The 20900-nt window shown below is 46.1% G+C and overlaps 1 protein-coding gene across 1 annotated transcript in view; it reads right to left on the bottom strand.

Annotated features, from left to right (window-relative positions):
* CNKSR3 (CNKSR family member 3) overlaps window positions 1–20900 on the bottom strand; it is a 315713-nt gene that overhangs the window by 39686 nt on the left and 255127 nt on the right. The window contains exons 8-10 of the mRNA XM_063917716.1: window positions 14959–15027; window positions 9889–10035; window positions 8315–8439 (exon numbers count right to left, since the gene is read on the bottom strand). Coding sequence (XP_063773786.1) covers window positions 8315–8439; window positions 9889–10035; window positions 14959–15027 — 341 coding nt within the window. The remainder of the gene's footprint in view (window positions 1–8314; window positions 8440–9888; window positions 10036–14958; window positions 15028–20900) is intronic.

Here is a 20900-nt window from a genome sequence, read left to right as displayed (position 1 = left end):
ACTGGGAGTCTTGAAGGAGACAATGTAATAGCAGATCATCTTAATAATTATTTTTGCTAAGTATTTACTACTGAAAGAGAGGGGAAGGGGCAACGGTTAAGTTGTAGGGATATTCAGGAAAATGAAACAAGTACATTTACAGAGGAGAAGGTCCTAACAGAACTCTCAAAGCTGAAAGTGGACAAATCTATGGGGCCAGATGGGATACATCCAGGGATACTAAAATAACTTAAAGATGTGCTGGTAGCACCACTGACAGAATTATTCAACCAGTCATTAGCTACAGGAGTAATTCCAGAGGACTGGAAAAGAGCAAACGTAGTCCCACTACACAAAAGTGGAAGCAAGGAAGAGGCAAACAACAGACCAGTGAGTCTTACATCAGTAGTAGGGAAATTGATGGAAACAATCTTAAAAGAAAGAGTTGTAGATTATCTCAAATCCGGCAATTTACAGGATCCCAAACAGCATGGATTCACTGGGGGGAGATCATGTCAAACAAATCATATTGACTTTTTTGACTGTGTGACTAAAGTGATGGATAAAGGTGGAGCCATGGATATAGCTTATCTAGACTTTAGTAAGGCTTTTGACACTGTTCCACATCGCAGACTGCTAAATAAACTTCAAAGTTTGGGAATGGATATTAGGATTATTGAATGGATAAGATCTTGGTTGAAGGATAGAAAACAGAGAGTTGTGGTAAATGGAGTGCATTCACAGGAGGGAAATGTTACCAGTGGAGTACCCCATGGATCTGTACTTGGACCAGTGCTTTTTAATATCTTCATTGGTGACATGGTATTAAAGGGAAAGTATGCCTTTTTGCCGATGACACAAAGGTATGCAACAGGGTAGACACATCAGGTGGGGTAAAACAAATGATTGAGGATCTAGGTAGACTAGAAGAATGGTCAAGAGTGTGGCAATTACAGTTTAATGCCAAAAAATGCAAATGCATGCACTTGGGTCTCAAAAATTCAAAGGCTAAATATAGTATTAATGGCACTATACTGGAAACTACTGAGGAGGAAAGGGATCTAGGAGTCACTATTTCAGGTGACTTAAAGGCAGGTAAGCAATGTAACAAAGCAATGAGGAAGGCTAGTCAGTTGCTTGGCTGCATTGGGAGAGGAATCAGTAGCAGAAAGAAAGAAGTAATAATGTCACTGTATAGGTCATTGGTACGGCCTCATCTAGAAAACTGTGTTCAATTCTGGAGGCCATATCTTCAAAAGGATATTAATACATTAGAAACTGTACAAAGAAGGGCAACTAAAATGGTGCATGGCCTACATCACAAAACATACCCAGAAAGACTAAGAAATCTCAATATGTATAGTTTAGAGCAGAGAAGGGAAAGGGGAGACATGACAGAAACTTTCAAATATATCAAGGGTTTTAACAAAGTCCAAGAGGGAAACATTCTCCAAATGAAGAGAAGCAAAAGGACACGAGGACATGCACTGAGACTGGAGGGGGGGAGGTTCAGGGGAAATTTTCACAGAAAGGGTAGTGGATAAGTGCAATAGCCTCCCATCAGAGAGGTGGTAGAGGCTAAGAGAGTGGAGCAACTTAAGCATGCATGGAATAGATATAAGGATATCCTTACAAAGAAATAAAAATCAAACAAGGTTAGAGAAAAAAAAAAGGTAAAAAAAAAAAAAAAGGGGGCAGACTAGATGGGCCACATGGTTCTTATCTGCCGGCAAATTCTATGTTTCTAATGCTTTGATGTTACTCCTTTTCTAGCCTGTATCAGGGTAGGAATGACCTTGCTTGGAATGCCCTTCCTAGCTAAGATCTGGCGCTCAACCTCCATGCCGTCAAACGTAGCCGTGGTAAGTCTTGATAAGCAAACGGCCCCTGTAGCAGAATGTCCTCGCGAAGAGGAAAAGGCTTCGGCTCTACCAGCAGTAATTCCAGAAGATCCGCGTACCAAGCTCTTCTCGGCCAGTCCGGAGCAATGAGGATTGCCTGAACTCTTGTTCTCTTTATGAGCTTTAGAATCCTTGGAATGAGTGGAAGTGAAGGGAACACGTACACTGACTTGAATACCCACGGAGTTACCAGGGGGTCCACCGCTACTGCTTGCGGGTCTCTCGACCTGGAACAGTACCTCCGAAGCTTCTTGTTGAGACGGGAAATCATCATGTCTATTTGAGGTACACCCCAAAGACTTGTTACTTCCGTGAACATCTCCGGATGGAGATCCCACTCTCCAGGATGGAGATCGTGTCTGCTGAGGAAGTCCGCTTCTCAGATGTCCACTCCCGGAATGAAGATTGCTGACAGCGCCACCGCGTGCTTTTCTGCCCAGTGGATGATTCTTGTTACCTCTGACATTGCAGCTCTGCTCTTCGTTCCGCCCTGTCAGTTTATGTAGGCCACTGTCGTTACATTGTCCGACTGTACTTGAATGGCCTGATCTTGTAGAAGGTGTGCCGCTTGTAGAAGACCATTGTACACGGCTCTTAGTTCCAGGATGTTTACTGGAAGAATGGATTCCAGATTTGACCACCTTCCTTGGAAGGTTTCCCCTTGGGTGACTGCGCCCCAACCTCTGAGACTTGCATCCGTGGTTAGAAGGATCCAGTTCTGAATCCCGAACCTGCGTCCCTCGAGAAGGTGAGGTAGCTGTAGCCACCACAGGGGTGAAATCCTGGCTTTCGGCGACAGATGTATCCTCTGGTGCATGTGTGGGTGAGATCCCGACCACTTGTCCAGGAGATCCAATTGGAAGGACCGTGCATGAAATCTTCCGTACTTTAGAGCCTTGTAGGAGGCAACCATCTTCCCCAGAAGGCAAATGCACTGATGAACAGATACCTGGGCAGGTCTCAAGACATCCTGAACCATCGTTTGTATCACCAACGCTTTTTCCACTGGTAGAAATACCCTCTGCACTTCCGTGTCGAGGATAATCCCTAGGAAAGACAATCTCCTTGTCGGCTCCAAATGTGACTTTGGAAGACTCAGGATCCATCCGTGTTCCCTGAGCAGTCGAGTCGTAAGAGCCACCAAAGAAAAAGCGCCCAGCTGAGCCTGTGTTGAAATGCTGCCTGCTGCTCTCAATAGAATAGGGTATTAGCAAACCCTAAACAAATGTAGGGAAAAAAGGAAAAGAGAGCGAAGCAGACTAAACTTGTAATTACAACAGATTTATTCATAAAATATGCTAAATCACACCAGGTTTAAAATATTTTTTGATAAGAACTAATGATATATATATACAATATGTATCAAATAAGAATCCACACTAAAAATTATATTATAACAGTCCCACAGTACTAGTGCACTAGTAGATGACACAATAACCGGTATATGATCCTTAATAGAACCAGTACATCCTTCAGTTCATTTGCAGAGTGTTAGCAGCTGATGGTTTACACAGGCGTTTTCATGTGGCACTTTAGTAACAGTTTCCAAAATGAAATGTATCCCTTTTGACTAAGTAGCAACTATACTCCTAACAAACGAACAGTCTCTATGGAGATATCGTGCTGTGTGTTGAAACACAGTGCATGCGCTCCGGCTGTCACTCTCTCACTGTGACAGTGTACCGGAGCCGTAAATGCTTACCGCTTCCACAAATGTGTTACGCACACCAGTGCTAACAGGAGTATACCGGTGTATGAACAGAGAGGGAAGCGAAGCAAACGAACTCACAGACAGTATAACATAACATACACAGGAGGTGATGGAATAACTAATAAACACAAAGTGAACGGAGAAGCCCAAAGGCTCAGGAATTGGGTGTCTCCCTAGTGTCAGGAATGCTCAGATGGAATAGAGCGGACAATGAAGCGATGTGTAGTGATTTAACATGTGGAGCACCTGAAATGATGTTGCTAAGAGCAACAGAAAAAACCCCAAAGGGTTACCAACGGGTGTGGGAATAAACTCCTTGGTCAGAGATAGAAATATAGACACAAGGAGAGTATCCACAATCCTAACCCCCACTTGCAGGGCACAGGTTCAGCTTACTGCCACTAAACTGACACCTGGACGCCCTGCACAGTGAGGGAGGATTAAGCAAGCAGGTCTGAGAGTACAGCCGCAAACCTGCTGGGTTCACAGAATAGCAAAAGAACCCAAGCAGGACAAACAACTGACTCCAGTCTTACTGCTAGGTCCGGATTGGCAGAATGAAGTACCGAATCCCAAGGCCTATTCGCAGTAAGCAACAAGTAAATACAAAGTCACACAGTACTAGCTAACTCTCTGGAACTGACTAACAAACAAAGATTCAGCAGCATTTGCCTAGCCTGAGAGGATGGTTTATATAGCAGGTGCTGTCCACGCTCCACTCAGACCTCACAGACTGTGAGCACAAAACCAGCGCCGGATTCCCTGCCGTGCACAGAGCCTGTAACCACTACACAGTAAAAACCCGGACCGGAGTATCAGCTGCGCTCAGGTTACTTCGCTAACACTTGCCTCCCGGTTGCCATGGCGACGTGGCAGCACAGAGCAGGAGATCCTAACAAAATGTCCCAGCGGCAGTAACCATAGACCGGGCGCCGCTTGTTCTAGCGGCTTGATCCCCCGTTCTCCTACCAGAACCACGTGGCAGAATCGCTCATTCCCTGACGCCTCCAAACAGACCCTGGTGGCGCTATTGATGGCTGGGCGCCGTTAATTCCAGGTGAATCGACTGGCGGCCACGGTCCCCGTATAGCAAGCGGGACCAATGCAAGTGGCTCAAGTCGAATGGGTCGATTCCGGCAGAGATTGAAGATGCAATAGACAAAGTCGTGGGACTGAAAGAGTGCTTGGATCCTTAGAGCCCGACGCGTTTCTCGACCGACAAACACTGGTCGTTTCCTCAGAGGGTTGAAAAAATGGATGTACTGGTTCTATTAAGGATCATATACCGGTTATTGTGTCATCTACTAGTGCACTAGTACTGTGGGACTGTTATAATATAATTTTTAGTGTGGATTCTTATTTGATACATATTGTATATATATATCATTAGTTCTTATCAAAAAATATTTTAAACCTGGTGTGATTTAGCATATTTTATGAATAAATCTGTTGTAATTACAAGTTGAGTCGTAAGAGCAATTGACTGCAACAACCTCTCCCTGGAAGATCAGCAGATCATCCAGGTACGGAACTATATTCACCCCCTGCTTGCGGAGGAGAATCATCATCTCTGCCATTACCTTGGTGAACACCCGTGGTGCTGTGGAGAGGCCAAATGGCAGTGCCTGGAACTGATAGTGACAGTCCAACAGCGCAAATCTGAGATAAGCCTGGTGTGGCAGCCAAACTGGAATGTGGAGGTACGCATCCATGATATCTAGAGATACCAGAAACTCTCCCTCCTCCAGCCCTGAGATCACCACTTTCAGAGACTCCATTTTGAACTTGAATTCCCTTAGATTAGGGTTTATAATAATAATAATAATAATAATAATAATTTTATTTATATAGCACTCTTTCTCCAAACAGGACTCAAGGCTTCAGGTTCAAAATTGGCCTGACCGAACCATCCGGTTTCGGTACCACAAACAGGTTTGAATAAGAACCCTTGTTTATCATATGAGGTGGAACTGGGACAATGACATCTGACCTTTCTAATTTTTGAACGGCTTCCTGAAGGATAGCCCTGTCTGTCAGCAAAGCTGGCAAGCTTGATTTGAAGAATCTGTGAGGTGGGAGCTCTTGAAACTGCAGTCTGTACCCCTGGGACACAATATCCTGCACCCAGGGATCCAGGCCAGATGACACCCAGAAGTGACTGAAACATCTGAGTCTCGCTCCCACCTACCGTTCTCCAGGCAGTGAGGTTCACCGTCATGCTGAGGATTTTGAGGAAACAGAGGCAGGCTTCTGTTCCTGGCAAACTGCGGGTGCAGGTTTTTTTTAATTTTGCTCGATCACCTCTTAAGAAAGTGGTAGGAGGTTTGGACTTTCTAGCCTTTGCGGTTCGAAAGGACTGCGTTGTGGACGTAGAAAAGGGTTTCTTTGTCGTCTGAGTGGCTGAAGGAAAAAAGGTTGACTTACCAGCGGTTGTTGTGGAGATCCACGCAACCAATACTTCCCCAGATAGAGCCTGACCTGTGACGGGTAGGTTCTCCACACTTCTCCTGGATTCCGCGTTGGCAGACCATTGGCGTAGCCAGAGACCCCTGTGTGCTGAGACAGCCATTGACGATGTCCTTGCAGTCAGATTACCCAGGTCCTTCATGGCATCCACCATGAACCCCGCAGAATCCTGTATGCTACGTAAAAACATGTCAATGTCACTTCTATCCATAGTATCTAATTCCTCAAGCAATGCACCTGACCACTTTACTATGGCTTTAGAAATCCATGCACAGGCAATAGTAGGCCTTAACCCCACGCCTGAGGCAGTGTATATGTATAGTCTCAATCTTGCGGTCTGCCGGTTCTTTCAACGCAGTAAATCCAGGTACAGGTAAAACCACCTTTTTTGACAGCCTAGAGACAGAGGCGTCCACTATCCTCCTCAAAGAAGGGAAAAGCAACAAGAACCCTCTTTGGGATCTCGAATTTCTTCTCTGGGTTTTCCCAGGATTTTTCAAATAATGCATTCAATTCTTTAGACACAGGAAAAGTTAAGGGGGGCTTCTTGCTGTCAGTGAAATAAGCCTCCTCAATCATGAGCTGTACCCCTTTAGCAAGGGAAGCCTCACCCCCCCCCCCCTCCCAATATATCCCCATCACCGTCTGCCATGTCAGAGTCGGTGTCCGTGTCAACTTGCGTAATCTGGGCAAGGACACGTTTCTTTGGGTATATACCTGGGGATTTTGATGAGGTAGTGGGGACAGAACCATACAAAACCTCCACAGATTTTCTTAAAACCTGTGTTTCAGTCTCATTATGGGCTACCCTAGAAGAAATCTGGGATAACATTACTTGAATGGAAGCCAACCAATTTGGCTCAGATTCAGAAGGCTGAGATATGATATTACATTCCTGAGTACAGGGAATGGATTCCTCTGGAGAAGGTACATATTCTGACGCACAAGACACAGAGTCCCTGGACATTGTTATGTGAGAAATTTGCATACACACACAAAGGAAAATGTCAGACACAGTAACTTCAGAGAAACACAGAGTTAATGGAGCCAGCGCACACATCGCCCTAATAGGTAGACTGTGCACCCTTAATAGACTACACAGTAATATACAGTCTCCCCCCCATTTTACAACCCCCTGGTACCGCACAGGATAGCTGGAGTTATGTGATGGGGCAGCGCTCCCTGTCAGCGTCTCTTGGTGTGGATCTGCAGGGAGAAAATGGCGCTGGTGAGCTACTGGGTCCGCTCTAAGAAGCTCCGCCCCCAAACATGGCGTGTCTTCCCGCACTTTGAATCTTTATACTGGCCTGAGGTAATTGCGCTAGTAGTGGTACCTAAGTCCCTGATAGCCTGAGTGACCAGTTTTTCAAGGGTATTGCGCTGGCCCAGGGCGCCCCTCACAGCGCCGCCCCTGAGTACCGCTGAGCCTGTCCGGAGCGCAGTGTCAGAACTGCGCTCCCACCTTGTTGCCGCCATTCACACCGGCTCACAGTTTGTCAGGTCACCGGTGACACACTCATCACCGCGATCTTCTGGCTCTGTTAGGGGGTGGCGACATGCTTCTGGAGTGAGCGGTTGCCTCGGGGGCTAACGATCATCACCCCCAGGAGCTTAATGTCCTGTCAGCGGAGATAGTCGCCATTAACCTCAGAGGGTTGGACACTACCCCCCCCCCCCCCCCCTAAAGTCCCACGAAGCAGGGAGGCTGTTGCCAGCAGCCTCCCTGTGCCTAATTACTCTTAAAAATAATAAAACTAGAGAATCTCTAGGAGATCCCCCAGCTGTGACCAGCTCCACTGGGCACATTTTCTAAACTGAGTCTGTTAGGAGGGGCATAGATAGAGGAGCCAGCCCACACTATCAAACTCTTAAAGTGCCCATGGCTCCTGGTGGACCCGTCTATACCCCATGGTACTAATATGGACCCCAGCATACTCTAGGACGTAAGAGAAATAAAGTTTGAAGAAAACTCTCTGGAGCTCCAGAGAATGGCACATTTTTCCAAACTGAGTCTGCAGGAGGGGCATAGAGGGGAGGAGCCAGCACACTGAAGAAATTTTTAAAGTTCCATGGCTCCAATGGACCCCATCTATACCCCATGGTACTAAGACCATCCCAGTATCCCCTAGGACGTAAGAGAAATAATAATTGAGGCTGCAGCATTTTATATCACTGTGACATTGCTGGATTATTTGTCAGCATTTTGAAATAATTACCAGGGACACTGCATATATTCATGTCTCCCCCTTATATATACCTTGGAGAGTATGGGACTTTGGGTGGTGGAGGGATGTAAAGATCCAGAATTGCTGGCTTCTCTTTTTTCAGTGAGGTATCCAGTGTACTTTCCGGGGACTGTTTCGTAGTTGGTGGAGGACTTGTCTAAAATGAAAATAAACATATAATATGTACATTTATCAATCATTTATTTACTTATCTAGGTTAAAAATCATAAATCTATTTTATTATAGTCTTCTATATAATAATCCATATTCTATAGGGCCCTTTATTTCACTGGCAATATTGCCACAAATAGTAAAAAAAAATCTTTACAGATGTGTCCTCATACATCTTGCCTCAATACGCAGCGGGAGATGCCTTGTGCGAGAGAGCTGACAGGTCCCATGCAACTCTGTTAGCATTGGGCGTCTTTTTTTTTGCCGAAAATGTATCTTTATGCGAATAAGATGCACAAGCAGACTCTGCTGATTAAAAACACTGTAGTGTTGCATTTTGTAAGCAGATACAGACACGGTCGCACATAGGGGGTAATTCTGAGTTGATCGCAGCAGCAAGTTTGTTAGCAATTGGGCAAAACCATGTGCACTGCAGGGGGGGGCAGATATAAAATTTGCAGAGAGAGTTAGATTTGGGTCGGTTATTTTGTTTCTGTGCAGGGTAAATACTGGCTGCTTTATTTTTACACTGCAATTTAGATTTCAGTTTGAATCCACCCCACCCAAATTTAACTCACTCTGCACATGTTATATCTGCCCCTCCTGCAGTGGACATGGTTTTGCCCAACTGTTAACAAATTTGCTGCTGCGATCAACTCAGAATTAGGCCCATAGAACATAGGCATGCCGCATATAATTTTACTCACCAAAAGCTGTTGTGCGTCCTGTTTGTATCATTTTGCAAATAAGAACATTTTTTAAAAAGTCACACAAAAAGATGCTTGGTGCTACCAAGTCATGCCACAACATGGCATGACTAAAAGGGCTGTTCAACGTGCAAGTAGGCTAGATGTAAATGGACACATCTGTAGATTCCAAATTTCTCCCTTGCACCAACTCTAGCGAGGTCCTGTCATATTTTTACATTGCATTTAATATTAAAAATATACATGCAAGATTAATGTATTTAATCTTCATTCCTGACAGCTCGGACTGTCTTCAGTTTTGAAGAACAACCTGTAACCGACAGGTCCATCAGTATGATCACAGCAGCCAGAGATGAGTTAGCTGATCTTGCTGTAGGCAATGATCTGCCCACTAGGGTCAGAACAGAGCTGTAAGTAATGGGACAGAATCAGGATAAGTGAAAGAGAATGAAGGAAAGCAGGAAGCCGCAGGAGGAGCAAGGTCTCCAGCAACACTGATTACTTAAACCAATGCACAAAAACTGGTTTCAAATGCACCTGAAATGCATATGAAAAAAGCATTTTTAAATCATAGATAAGACTAATTGTTCTCACATCCAAGAACACTAGGGGCCACTATATCCTTTGTTATGTAAAATTTCAAAAGGATTTATCCGGTTAACATGTTTTATAATATACCCACTTTTCACTTGGCTGCACACTGAGACTTAATTTAGTAATTTCCATACCTGCACAAGTGGTGGTCTCCATCTCAAATTTTTCAAAGGTGCAGGGGTAAAATTAAAGGTTCCGGTTGGTCTCTTTTTCAGAAGTAGTGTAACTCCATCAGAGTTCTCTCTTAGTCTTGCCACAAGGTTTCTTAACTGCCATCCAACCTTCAAAGTGCACACAAGGATTAGTCAATGACTCAAAATAAGTTTAATCCCTTAAATTAAAACTTTATATCCATTATATTTATACATGTACATAGTGTAGCTGACTCTTCATTACTAAATCTTGGTACACACCGATACAATCCATGTCACGATCAGTAATGGCTAAAACAGGCCAACGTATAGGTGTGTATGTTGTACCGCTAAAGGAGCAATGGGGGTCATTCCGAGTTGATCGTAGCTGTGCTAAACTTAGCACAGCTACAATCAGGCACTCAGACATGTGGGGGGACGCCCAGCACAAGGCTAGTCCCCCCCCCCGCATGTCAGTGCCAGCCCCCTCCCGCAGAAATGCAAAAGCATCGCACAGCGGCGATGCTTTTGCATTTGAGGAGTAACTCCCGGCCAGCGCAGCTCCTGCGGCTGTCCGGGAGAACCTCTTCCCTGCTCGGGTCGCAGCGGCTGCGTGTGACGTCATGCAGCCGCCGCGGCCCGCCCCCCCCAACGGTCCGGCCACACCTGCGTTGGCAGGACCGCGATCCCTAAACTGCGGCTTAACGCTGCCGTCCATCCCCCCCCCCCCCCCCCCCCCACCCAGCGACAGCCTCTGCCTGTCAATCAGGCAGAGGCAATCGCTAGGGAACAACGACCTTCGGCTGTCCAGCATGCGCAGATCCAACCCGATCGCTGCGATAAACTGCAGCGAGCGATCGGATCGGAATGACCTCCAATAGCCGATAAACAGCTTTTAATGCTCCTGCAATGGTCAGGTCAACAGTTTGCATCTTATGTACTGTAATTGAATACTTGACCGACAGTCACATGACCTCCTCCGTGAGCCCGACGGCTCACTATCCCGATGGTCGGCATGCCGACCAACAGGGACTATTTCCACTCGTGGGTGTCCACGACACCTATAGAGTGGGAATAGAACCCGTGGCGACCGCAGGTCGCCACCGAGCCCGCAAGGGGCTTGCTGCACTCGCCCCTCCCCGCCGGGATCGGTGTGCTGCCGGGATCCCTGTGTCGGTAAGGTGACCGGTGGTCAGGAGACCGCCGGTCACCCATACTACACCCGTCGGGCAAACCTTCCGGTCACATAGAATCCCATACACACTGAGCTATTTTAGAACAGTGTGTACGCGGCTCGCAGGGGGCTGGCAGAAGGTTAACCTGGGGACACACTGCTCGGCTGATGGGGAGCGTTTAACCCAATCAGCCAGGGATTGAATAGGTGTGTACCCAGCTATACAAATAGTATGAATAAAGCTGGGTACATACCTATTCGATCCCCGGCTGATGAGGTTAAACGCTCTCGATCAGCCGAGTGGTATGTATCCAGCCGTGACCCCTAGCGAGGCGTAGGCAACAGTAAGGTAAGCAGCTCCTCTATGGGGATCAGGGGGTCGGCTGTGCAGCACTTAAGATGCAACCTCCCAGTCCCGACCATTGTAGGAGCATTATAACCGTTTTTTCAGCTAAAGCTTCCTGCCTCTGTACTGCATACACACTTATACAATCATTGGCCATTCACCCAATATCGTGAAAATGGGCTGACAATTGTATAGGTGTTTCATCTTTAGAAATGGTTATCACTTTTTGCACATATTGAGTACTGCATATCTGAGACATGTTCTTCATAAGCATACAGAAGGCAAGCAATTTCTAGCTTACCTTGCCTTGTTGAGCATACTGGAAGTTCTAGATTTACAATAATTTGAGCACTACAAGTCGGCTGAATCTGAGTTCATATATAATTTTATTTTCACCAAATATACCATAAATCAGGGGTAAGCTAAAACTGTCACATCTGAAGATCAGATTCAGGAATACAATTATGGAGCATAACATATTTGTGGTTAGTGAATATTCTACTGAAATCAATAAAATGCATGTCAATAAAAATATATGAAAAGTAATGTACATTATCACTTTATGGGTCTGCAAAGCTGAAACTTGAGATTGCAATGTTTTCAATGCAAGAAGTGGTAAAGCAGATGTGCTTATTATTAAAAGAAGCCTTTTCTGGTTATTTCCAAGATAATTCTTAACCTACAACTCTAAGAGTTATACTCCATTGCTAAAAGACTAACGCAGAGTCGAACAACCAGTGGAAGACTTTACCTAGCTGTTGCAGGACTGCAGCTCCCCCAGTTTATCCGCTGCCCATTGAGATTGCCTAGCAGTGGCAGTGACTTCCCAAAGGAAATGCTTCCTTCTTATAACAGCCAGACAGGCAGTCCCAGGGGGTGGTGCTCTCTCTCTCTGGGACTGCCAGTCTGGACGTCAATTAATAGAGAGAGCGCTTAAAAAGGGAAGCCACTCCCCTGCTATAACGGCTGCCCAGTACTAGTTTGCCACATGCAGAAATAGCCAGGATGCTAAAAATATAAATGTGTTTGCACCTCCTTTATCATAACCACGTGTGTTCCAGGAGCACATTGTACAGTACCTTGCTTGTTCCTTTTTTTAATTTGCTTATAATTCTAAAGGGGAGAAGTATCAAACCTTTGAGAGAGATAAATGGAGTGTTGACCATAGCAACCAATCTGATTCCAACTATTATTTATCTAGCACAGTCTATAAAATGACAGAGGCTGATAGGTTGCTATGGGCAACTTCTCCACTTTATCTCTCCCAAAAGTTTGATACATTTTCCCCTGAATCTCTAACTATGTGCCCCTTAACCCAATAGTCACATTTATTGAATTCTTTGTGGAAACTGATTACTTTTCCTTTATAACCTTAGGGCCCTTAAAAAAACCTTCACTACACCTTCTTGTGTTGGTGTACAGATGTGTCCTCATACATCATGGCTGCAGTTGCGCCAAACAGCCCCTCTCGGCATGCCAGGTCCCATTAGACTCTGCTAGCGCCAGAAGTCTGTTTTGCCAAAAATACGTCTTAGTTGAAACACGATGCTGCTAGGACGCATAAGGAGACTGTGCTGGTTATTTTGATATATGACACCTGTATATCCGAGTCTTTCTGTATACGAAGTACTACAATGTAGCAGCTGCAGCTTTTTTCCAATACAAGTTCAGTTGTGCTCAGACTCACAGACAATATACAAGTGCCGCATATCAATTTTATCAGCATTTTCAGCAAAAAAGACGACCGGTGGTAGAGTTGCACGGTACCTGGTGGATCACTCATGCCAGGTATCTCCCGCTGAGTGACGTATTAAGGATAGATGTATGAGGACACATCCATATTTAAGATTTATCTAGGTCTTGTTTGGTAAAAACAGATGTGTCCTCAAACATCTTGCCTCAATAACCACGCAGCAGGAGATGCCTGGCGTGACTTTCCTGAGGCTCCCGGGTGGCTCTGCTAATGTCGGGCGTCCTTTTATTTACCAAAAATGCATCATATTCGCATCGCTATGTGAATAGGATCGCACAAGCAGCTTGTGCTGATTAAAATTATATGTGGCATACCTATGTTATGTGTGCAACTGTGGCTGTATCTGCATATAAAATGTTACATTACAGTGATTTCCAGGAAAACACTGTTACATAGCATTTCGTATAACATATCATTTTAATCAGCATAAGCTGCTTGTTAATTCTATTTACATAGCAATGCAACTTATACGCATTTAAACGGTAAAAAGTTGCACATAAAGACGCTCAGCGCTACCAAGTCCCAGCACGACATAGCGTGAATAGAAGGGCTATTTACATGACTGCAGCAAGGATGTAGGAGGACACATCTGTTGCACTGAATATAATACACAACAAGTGAATTTTCACTAAAATCCAAAGACCTGCCTTCTCTCTGCTCCAGTGTAAATGGACAAGCCAACATTTTTAAAAATATTTTTTTATATAGATATCTGTTATAGACTCATTTTTGTGTCTATTACAGACAAATGAACTCCTTACTGACCTCCTTTATCATATACTCTCTCTCACCAACACTTAGTAGACCAAGCCTATAATCCCCTTGTAAAATCTGGGTGTTGGTCTGGCTAACTTCTGCTTCTACTACATTAGCTCTCAGCTTTTACTGTATTGTAAGTGAACGCGAAATAAGACAATCTGGTCTAGAATTTGTAAGTTACTACAGCTAGTTCCTTTGAATGCCTGGCTGTGGTTAGAAGTCTTATGTGTTCGATACTGAATGGTAGTTAGTAGCCACTGATTAATGATGACCTTCCTCAAATCAAACTCACTTACTGGACCCATGACTGCCCAGAAATGATTCTGCAGGTGTAGTTGTCACAACTTGATTGCTCAGAGATCTGTCAAGATCTATGTTGATCTTCTCATACATAACAGTCCCAAATGGTGCAAGCATTTTTAACTGATAAAACACTCAAAATGCTCCTGATTGGATGAACAATATAGAGTGTGCTGAACATACCGTGGGGTATATTCAATAACTGTCGGAAGTTGCCGTATTGTCGGAAAGGGGTTCCGACCTATTCATTAGGGCCCCGTTTATTCCGACAAGTCGGGAAACCCGACTTGTCGAAATGCTGTCGGAATGCACGCTGCAAGCGTGCATTTTCGGAAGCGGGGCCAAACCCGACAGGTTTTAGCCCCGCTTCCGACAATCTCATTTCGACTATAAAAAAAAGCCGGATTGAGTTGAGGTAAACTGAGAGCAGGAGACGGAAGGGGGTGGGGGGGGACAAGCGGGCAGAGCAGGAACCCAGCTGCAGCGTCCACCCGGCTCCAGCAAGTGAGGTCCTGGACGCCGCCGTGAGCCTCAGTTGCTGCAGCCACTGCTCCCCCGTCTCATCCTCCTCCGCTCATCTCCTGTTGCTGCCCCCACCTCTGCAGACATCCCTCCCACGGCAGCTGCTGACAGTATATAATATATTATGAAAACAGTAATAAGTATGCTTAGTGTACCTTTAGATCTTTTATTAAATAAAGTTCTTAAAAATATGAAAACAATAATAAAACAACAACTTACCACAGTCTGATGATTAACTTGTATGACTTCATCACCAGCATGAATCTTCCGGGAGGAATCAGCAGGTGACTGGGGAAATGCAGGAAAGAGAAAAACAAATCAAGACATTGCCTAGACCTGTCTTCAGTGTTTATGTACATTGTTTGCACTGTTACAGTAATGAATACAGCGTTAAAGCACATACCTTATATGTGCAACTGTGTTAAGGGAGCAACCCTGAATGATGTCACCTTCTAGAGGTCAGTATCATAACAATGTTTTATATTATTGTGTCTAGTCTGTCATTTTCTATACTTATTACAAGGCAAAATTATGTTTGTTCCAAGCTAACAGCAAAAGATCTTGAAAAAAAATATTAAGCCTTTTTAATGTTTATTAAATATTATCACATTAAAAATAACTTTTGCTTGAAAAAGGTAAACGTTTGCTGCAGGATATCACCGCGTGTACAATGTCTACGTCAATGTACAATGTCATTTATCTAAATACTGGTTTAGCACATTTCGCTGGGTATGAAACCCCATTCCTGACACTGTAACAACAAATCCCATAGAAACTAGCCCAGAACAAAAGTGGTACCAGTCTCTGTAAACAGCCACAGGGTAGAAAACAGAAAGCCGTAATCTAGTAATCGGATCAAGAAACGTGTTCTGCTGGCCATGCATGAATTTCACCTTTTATCCGACGGCCTCATTAAAAAAGGGCTTTACCTAAACACCATCAATAGGCTTTGTATCTGCAAGCGCAGGAGAGAATAAACTCCCTTTTCTCTTCATTCAACTGCGCTTTTCATTGCTACTTGTCCTCTTGGTAAGCTGCGGACTTGGGTAAAGGCAGGGATAAATGGAAAACTTGTGGTTTATAGGAATGTTCCATAGGAAATAATGATTCACAAGCTTGAGCTGGCTGAGCTGATAATACTGTAACTGTACATAAATGAGGCCTTCACACATTCCACCACTGGCTATTTTTGCATCCTAGTGTCTTACAAATTCTGTAATAGAAATGTTTTTGCATGATTCTTTCCTACATTTGTGGTTATTCTAATATAACTTTTATGCAATTTAGTTTCTCTGTAGTTGTTTTGTTTTTATATGATCAACTATACTCAAATGATTTTACTATATGCAGTGCAATATACCCTTCTATTGTGGGTATTGCCAATTTAGTATGTTGTCTGCTGTTTAATTTGATGAAATAATGACTGCACGGTGTTACTGTAAATACAATAATGAAAACCTATTCAGAGTTACTTCAAAACTTGTCATCTTCCAGAATTCTACTATAAATAAATTCCATAATGCTAAATATTCCTACTGCAATGTTGTTTTAGTGGAACAATTAATGCATCTCTTAATCTATATGTTTGATAAATAAGACCCCGCAGCATAACACGGGAACCCTGAATGTATGGGGTGTGGTATGTTAGACATAATAGACTTAGGTCGACAGTGTCTAGGTCATCCACTATTGGTCGACAGTAAGTAGGTCGTCATGGTTTCTAGGTCGACATGTACTAGGTCGACATGAAAACAGGTCGACCTTTTGTCATGTTGACATAGAGTCCCTGTCAACCTAGAAACCATGTCGACCTACTTACTGTCGACCAATAGTGGTCAACCTAGACACTGTCGCCCTAAATCTTGTCGACCTAGAGACCGGATCCCGAATGTATGACGTACTGTAGCCATCTGTAGAATTAAGCATTCTGCAAAGTTCTTTTTTACAGATTAGCACGGCAGCTCTCTGACCTTAGTTTCTATACTGTATCAATAGAAAACCTATGAATATTTTTGCCCCATTAAATTGTATTTTAAAAACCATCACAATAATAACCAACAGCTGAAATTCCTATAGAGGAGGAAGTCCAAATTTTTTTTATTTAGTATGGGTACCTGAGAAACAGGAGAGAGCTTGTTGAGCAGAGCCTAATCTCTAAAGGATGTTTTCAAGGATCCGATTAACCTTATATTAGATTAATAGGTGATTCATCGCGCCCTATGGGCGCTCTTCACACCGTCGTAAGGGGCTACGCCCCCTTAACCCATGCACACTCTTGTGGCGTGCAATATTTTTATTATATGGAGTATTACCTCCAATCATAATTGTGTGAGTGGTTAAATATTGCACGGACAAAGGGCGTGCAATGGTTCAGGGGTCAAAGCCCCTTGCAACGGCGTGAACAGCGCACGATGAATCACCTAGTACAGTGATGGCTAACCTTGACACTCCAGCTGTTGTTGAACTACACATTCCAGCATGCCCTGCATCAGTTTTAGCATGGCCAAATAGCAAAACTGATGCAGGGCATACTGGGATGTGTAGTTCAACAACAGCTGGAGTGTCAAGGTTAGCCATCACTGACCTAGTAGGTGCTTTGGTTGGGGGAGTGGCGGGAGAGGAGAGTGCAGGGTTGCTGCGGGAGGGGGAGGGGGTCCGGAGCTACCGCGGGTGCTGGAGGGGGTTTGTGGGGGTGCCGCGGATGGGGCCCAGAGGTACTGTGGAGTGGTTGAGGGGCGGGTAATGCTTATCCTGCTTCTCCTCCTGTCAGCAGCTAAGCTGCTGCCCTCTCTTTGGCAGTGGCTCTCCCGGAGACTCGCACAGCAGCCAGTCACTATTGTTAGCGCCGGTGTCTCAATGCGCCACATTACAGGGAAGAAGATGCACTCAAACTACAGCTCCCAGCAGCCCTAAGGGCCGGAATGCTTCGGCGCTAAGGGCTACTGGGAGCTGTAGTTTATTTAGTGCGTCTACTTTCCTGTAATGCAGCGCGTTGGGACACTGGTGCTAACAATAGTGACTGGCTGGCAGAACTGAGTGACTGGCTGAATCAATGTAAAAGGTGAGAGTGCTGTGCAGTGTCAGTGACTAGCCGCTCAGCAAAGGTATGCAGTGCAGGGAGGCACCAGGAAGGAAAGGAGTTCTCCCTGCTCTGCATCCCTGTGCTGAACTGCTGCTGCTATCCCTGCTGCTGCCGGCAACACAAAACCTTCTCTCCCCCTCGGCGCCGCCAGCACAAAGCCTCCTCTCCTCCTCCCCCCTGTGTGACATTCAGTGGCCGGGCGGGAGACAAAGGGGGTGGAGCTAGATGGGAATAAGGGGCGGAGCTAGACAGGACCTTGCTGCAGCAGGAGGATGAGCTGCTACAGCTTCGGCAGCCAGACTTCATTAGGTAAGTGTCTGGAAAGAGAGTGTGTGTGTGTGTATATATACAGTGTCTGTGTATACTGTATATATGTGTGTAATGTATGTACAGTATGTATGTGTGTGTGTGTTTTTGTATATATATGTGTGTATGTGTGTGTATGTGTGACTGCGGCATAATGTGTGTAAGCGGCACTGCTACAGGGGGCGTTACGTGTGTAAGCGGCACTGCTACAGGGGGCGTTACGTGTGTAAGCGGCACTGCTACAGGGGGCGTTACGTGTGTAAGCGGCACTGCTACAGGGGGCGTTACGTGTGTAAGCGACACTGCTACAGGGGGCGTTACGTGTGTAAGCGACACTGCTACAGGGGGCGTTACGTGTGTAAGCGACACTGCTACAGGGGGCGTTACGTGTGTACACGTCATTGGTACAGGGGGGCGTTACGTGTGTACACGTCACTGGTACAGGGGGCGGTACGTGTGTACACGTCACTGGTACAGGGGGACGTTACGTGTGTACACGTCACTGGTACAGGGGGTGGGCGTTACGTGTGTACACGTCACTGGTACGGGGTTACGTGTGTACACGTCACTGGTACAGGGGGTGGGCGTTACGTGTGTACACGTCACTGGTACGGGGTTACGTGTGTACACGTCACTGGTACAGGGGGTGGGCGTTACGTGTGTACACGTCACTGGTACGGGGTTACGTGTGTACACGTCACTGGTACGGGGGGGCGTTACGTGTCTAAGCAGCACTGGTACAGGGGGACGTTACGTGTGTACATGTCACTGGTACGGGGGGGGACGTTACGTGTGTACACATCACTGGTACAGGGGGACGTTACGTGTGTACACGTCACTGGTACAGGGGGGGGGGTGTTACGTGTGTACAAGTCACTGGTACTGGGGGGGCGTTACGTGTCTAAGCGTCACTGGTACAGGGGCCGTTACGTGTCTAAGCGGCACTGGTACAGAGGGCGTTACGTGTCTAAGCGGCACTGGTACAGAGGGTGTTACGTGTCTAAGCGGCACTGGTACAGAGGGCGTTACGTGTCTAAGCGGCACTGGTACAGAGGGTGTTACGTGTCTAAGCGGCACTGGTACAGAGGGCGTTACGTGTCTAAGCGGCACTGGTACAGAGGGCGTTACGTGTCTAAGCGGCACTGGTACAGAGGGCGTTACGTGTCTAAGCGGCACTGGTACAGAGGGCGTTACGTGTCTAAGCGGCACTGGTACAGAGGGTGTTACGTGTCTAAGCGGCACTGGTACAGAGGGCGTTACGTGTCTAAGCGGCACTGGTACAGAGGGCGTTACGTGTCTAAGCGGCACTGGTACAGAGGGCGTTACGTGTCTAAGCGGCACTGGTACAGAGGGCGTTACGTGTCTAAGCGGCACTGCTACAGAGGGTGTTACATGTGTAAGCGCCACTGGTACAGGGGGCGTTACTTGTGTAAGCGTCACTGGCACAGGGGGCGTTACATGTGTAAGCGTCTCTGGTACAGGAGGGGTTACATGTGTAAGTCTCTCTACTACAAGGGGTATTATGTGCGCTGTGCCTTTGTACAGTATGCAAGGGTGCAAATATATAGTTTGCAGGGGGGCGCCAAACACCCTAGCACCGACCCTGACTGCACACCCCCTGCACTGCACAGCACTGTCACCTTTTACATTGATTCAGCGTCCAGACATTACCCTCCGCGATATCACCCACTCCATCCATTACATTAGCCATCTCGGGGCTTCCAGGCCGGTAGCCCAGGTGCTGTGTTGCGGAGTCAGGGCCTCTGAGGATCTGGGCGTGGCTGTGGCTGGGAGGCACTTCTGTGACATCACGCGCAGAGGAAGCTCCAGGACTCAGAGAGTATGCGGCGCAGGGAGGGCTATGAAAGCCTTCCGCTGCGCAGCTTTCATACACATCTATGCCGGTGGCCGCAGCAGCTTTTGTTCCACCTGCGCTGCCGCTAGGGAGTGGGGATTGTTGATGCCGGAGGGGCAGGCGGACTGGCAGCAGGATGCTGCAGTAAAAGGATTTTTTTTTCCCCCTTGCTGCAGATGCAGTGGCATACCCTTCAGCTGGACCTTTTTGGCAGGTACATTATCTTTTTTTATGGTCTGTATCGATTTTTGACTCTCTAAGCTTCCATTGAAAGTATAGGAAAAGGAGCGTGGCCACGCCGCTGTACCTGTGGCCACACCCCCTTTTCGAATTTGTATCAATTTTTAACTGTAAATTGTTGGAGGGTCTGCTGCTGCAGATGCAGTGGGACTATTTTGGGGTGTGGGCCTGGAGCTGCAGCTCCATCAGTCCTATTGCAAATCCTGCTCTGTGAAAACACAGCAGCCAAAGGGCAGAGCCTCCCATTGGATGTAACCTGTGTGGGAGGGCGTTTCTCGCCCAATCAGCTGTGGACTGGGTGTGATAGACCTGCCACTAACCCAATGAGAGCTCCTAGCCACGCCCAGCATTAGAGGCCCAGGAACAGAGTCACAGATCTGGGCTATTATATAGGAGATAAGTATGTGGGAAGTCCAATTTCAAACCAAGAGGGTCAGTTAATAAACAAGCCCCCATTTCTCTGGCAGGGTCCACAGGTTATCCACAGGATAACAATGGGATATTATGGAGCGACAGCGGATTGGCACCAAACGATCACAAGCTTTCAGTCCTCCCAGGAATATCCCCGCCCACTGGCTCAGGCAAATCAGTTTTTTGTTTGGTGCGGCAGGAGCTGGACCATGGTTACAGGGCTGCTGTGTTTGGCAGCCATAAACTTTCTTATTTCATTTTTATAGT

Source organism: Pseudophryne corroboree, chromosome 4 (genome assembly GCF_028390025.1).
Source record: "Pseudophryne corroboree isolate aPseCor3 chromosome 4, aPseCor3.hap2, whole genome shotgun sequence".
NCBI classification, from domain to species: domain Eukaryota; kingdom Metazoa; phylum Chordata; class Amphibia; order Anura; family Myobatrachidae; genus Pseudophryne; species Pseudophryne corroboree.
The sequence above is the reverse complement of the archived record's forward strand: the minus strand, read 5'-3'. Positions and strand labels throughout refer to the sequence as shown.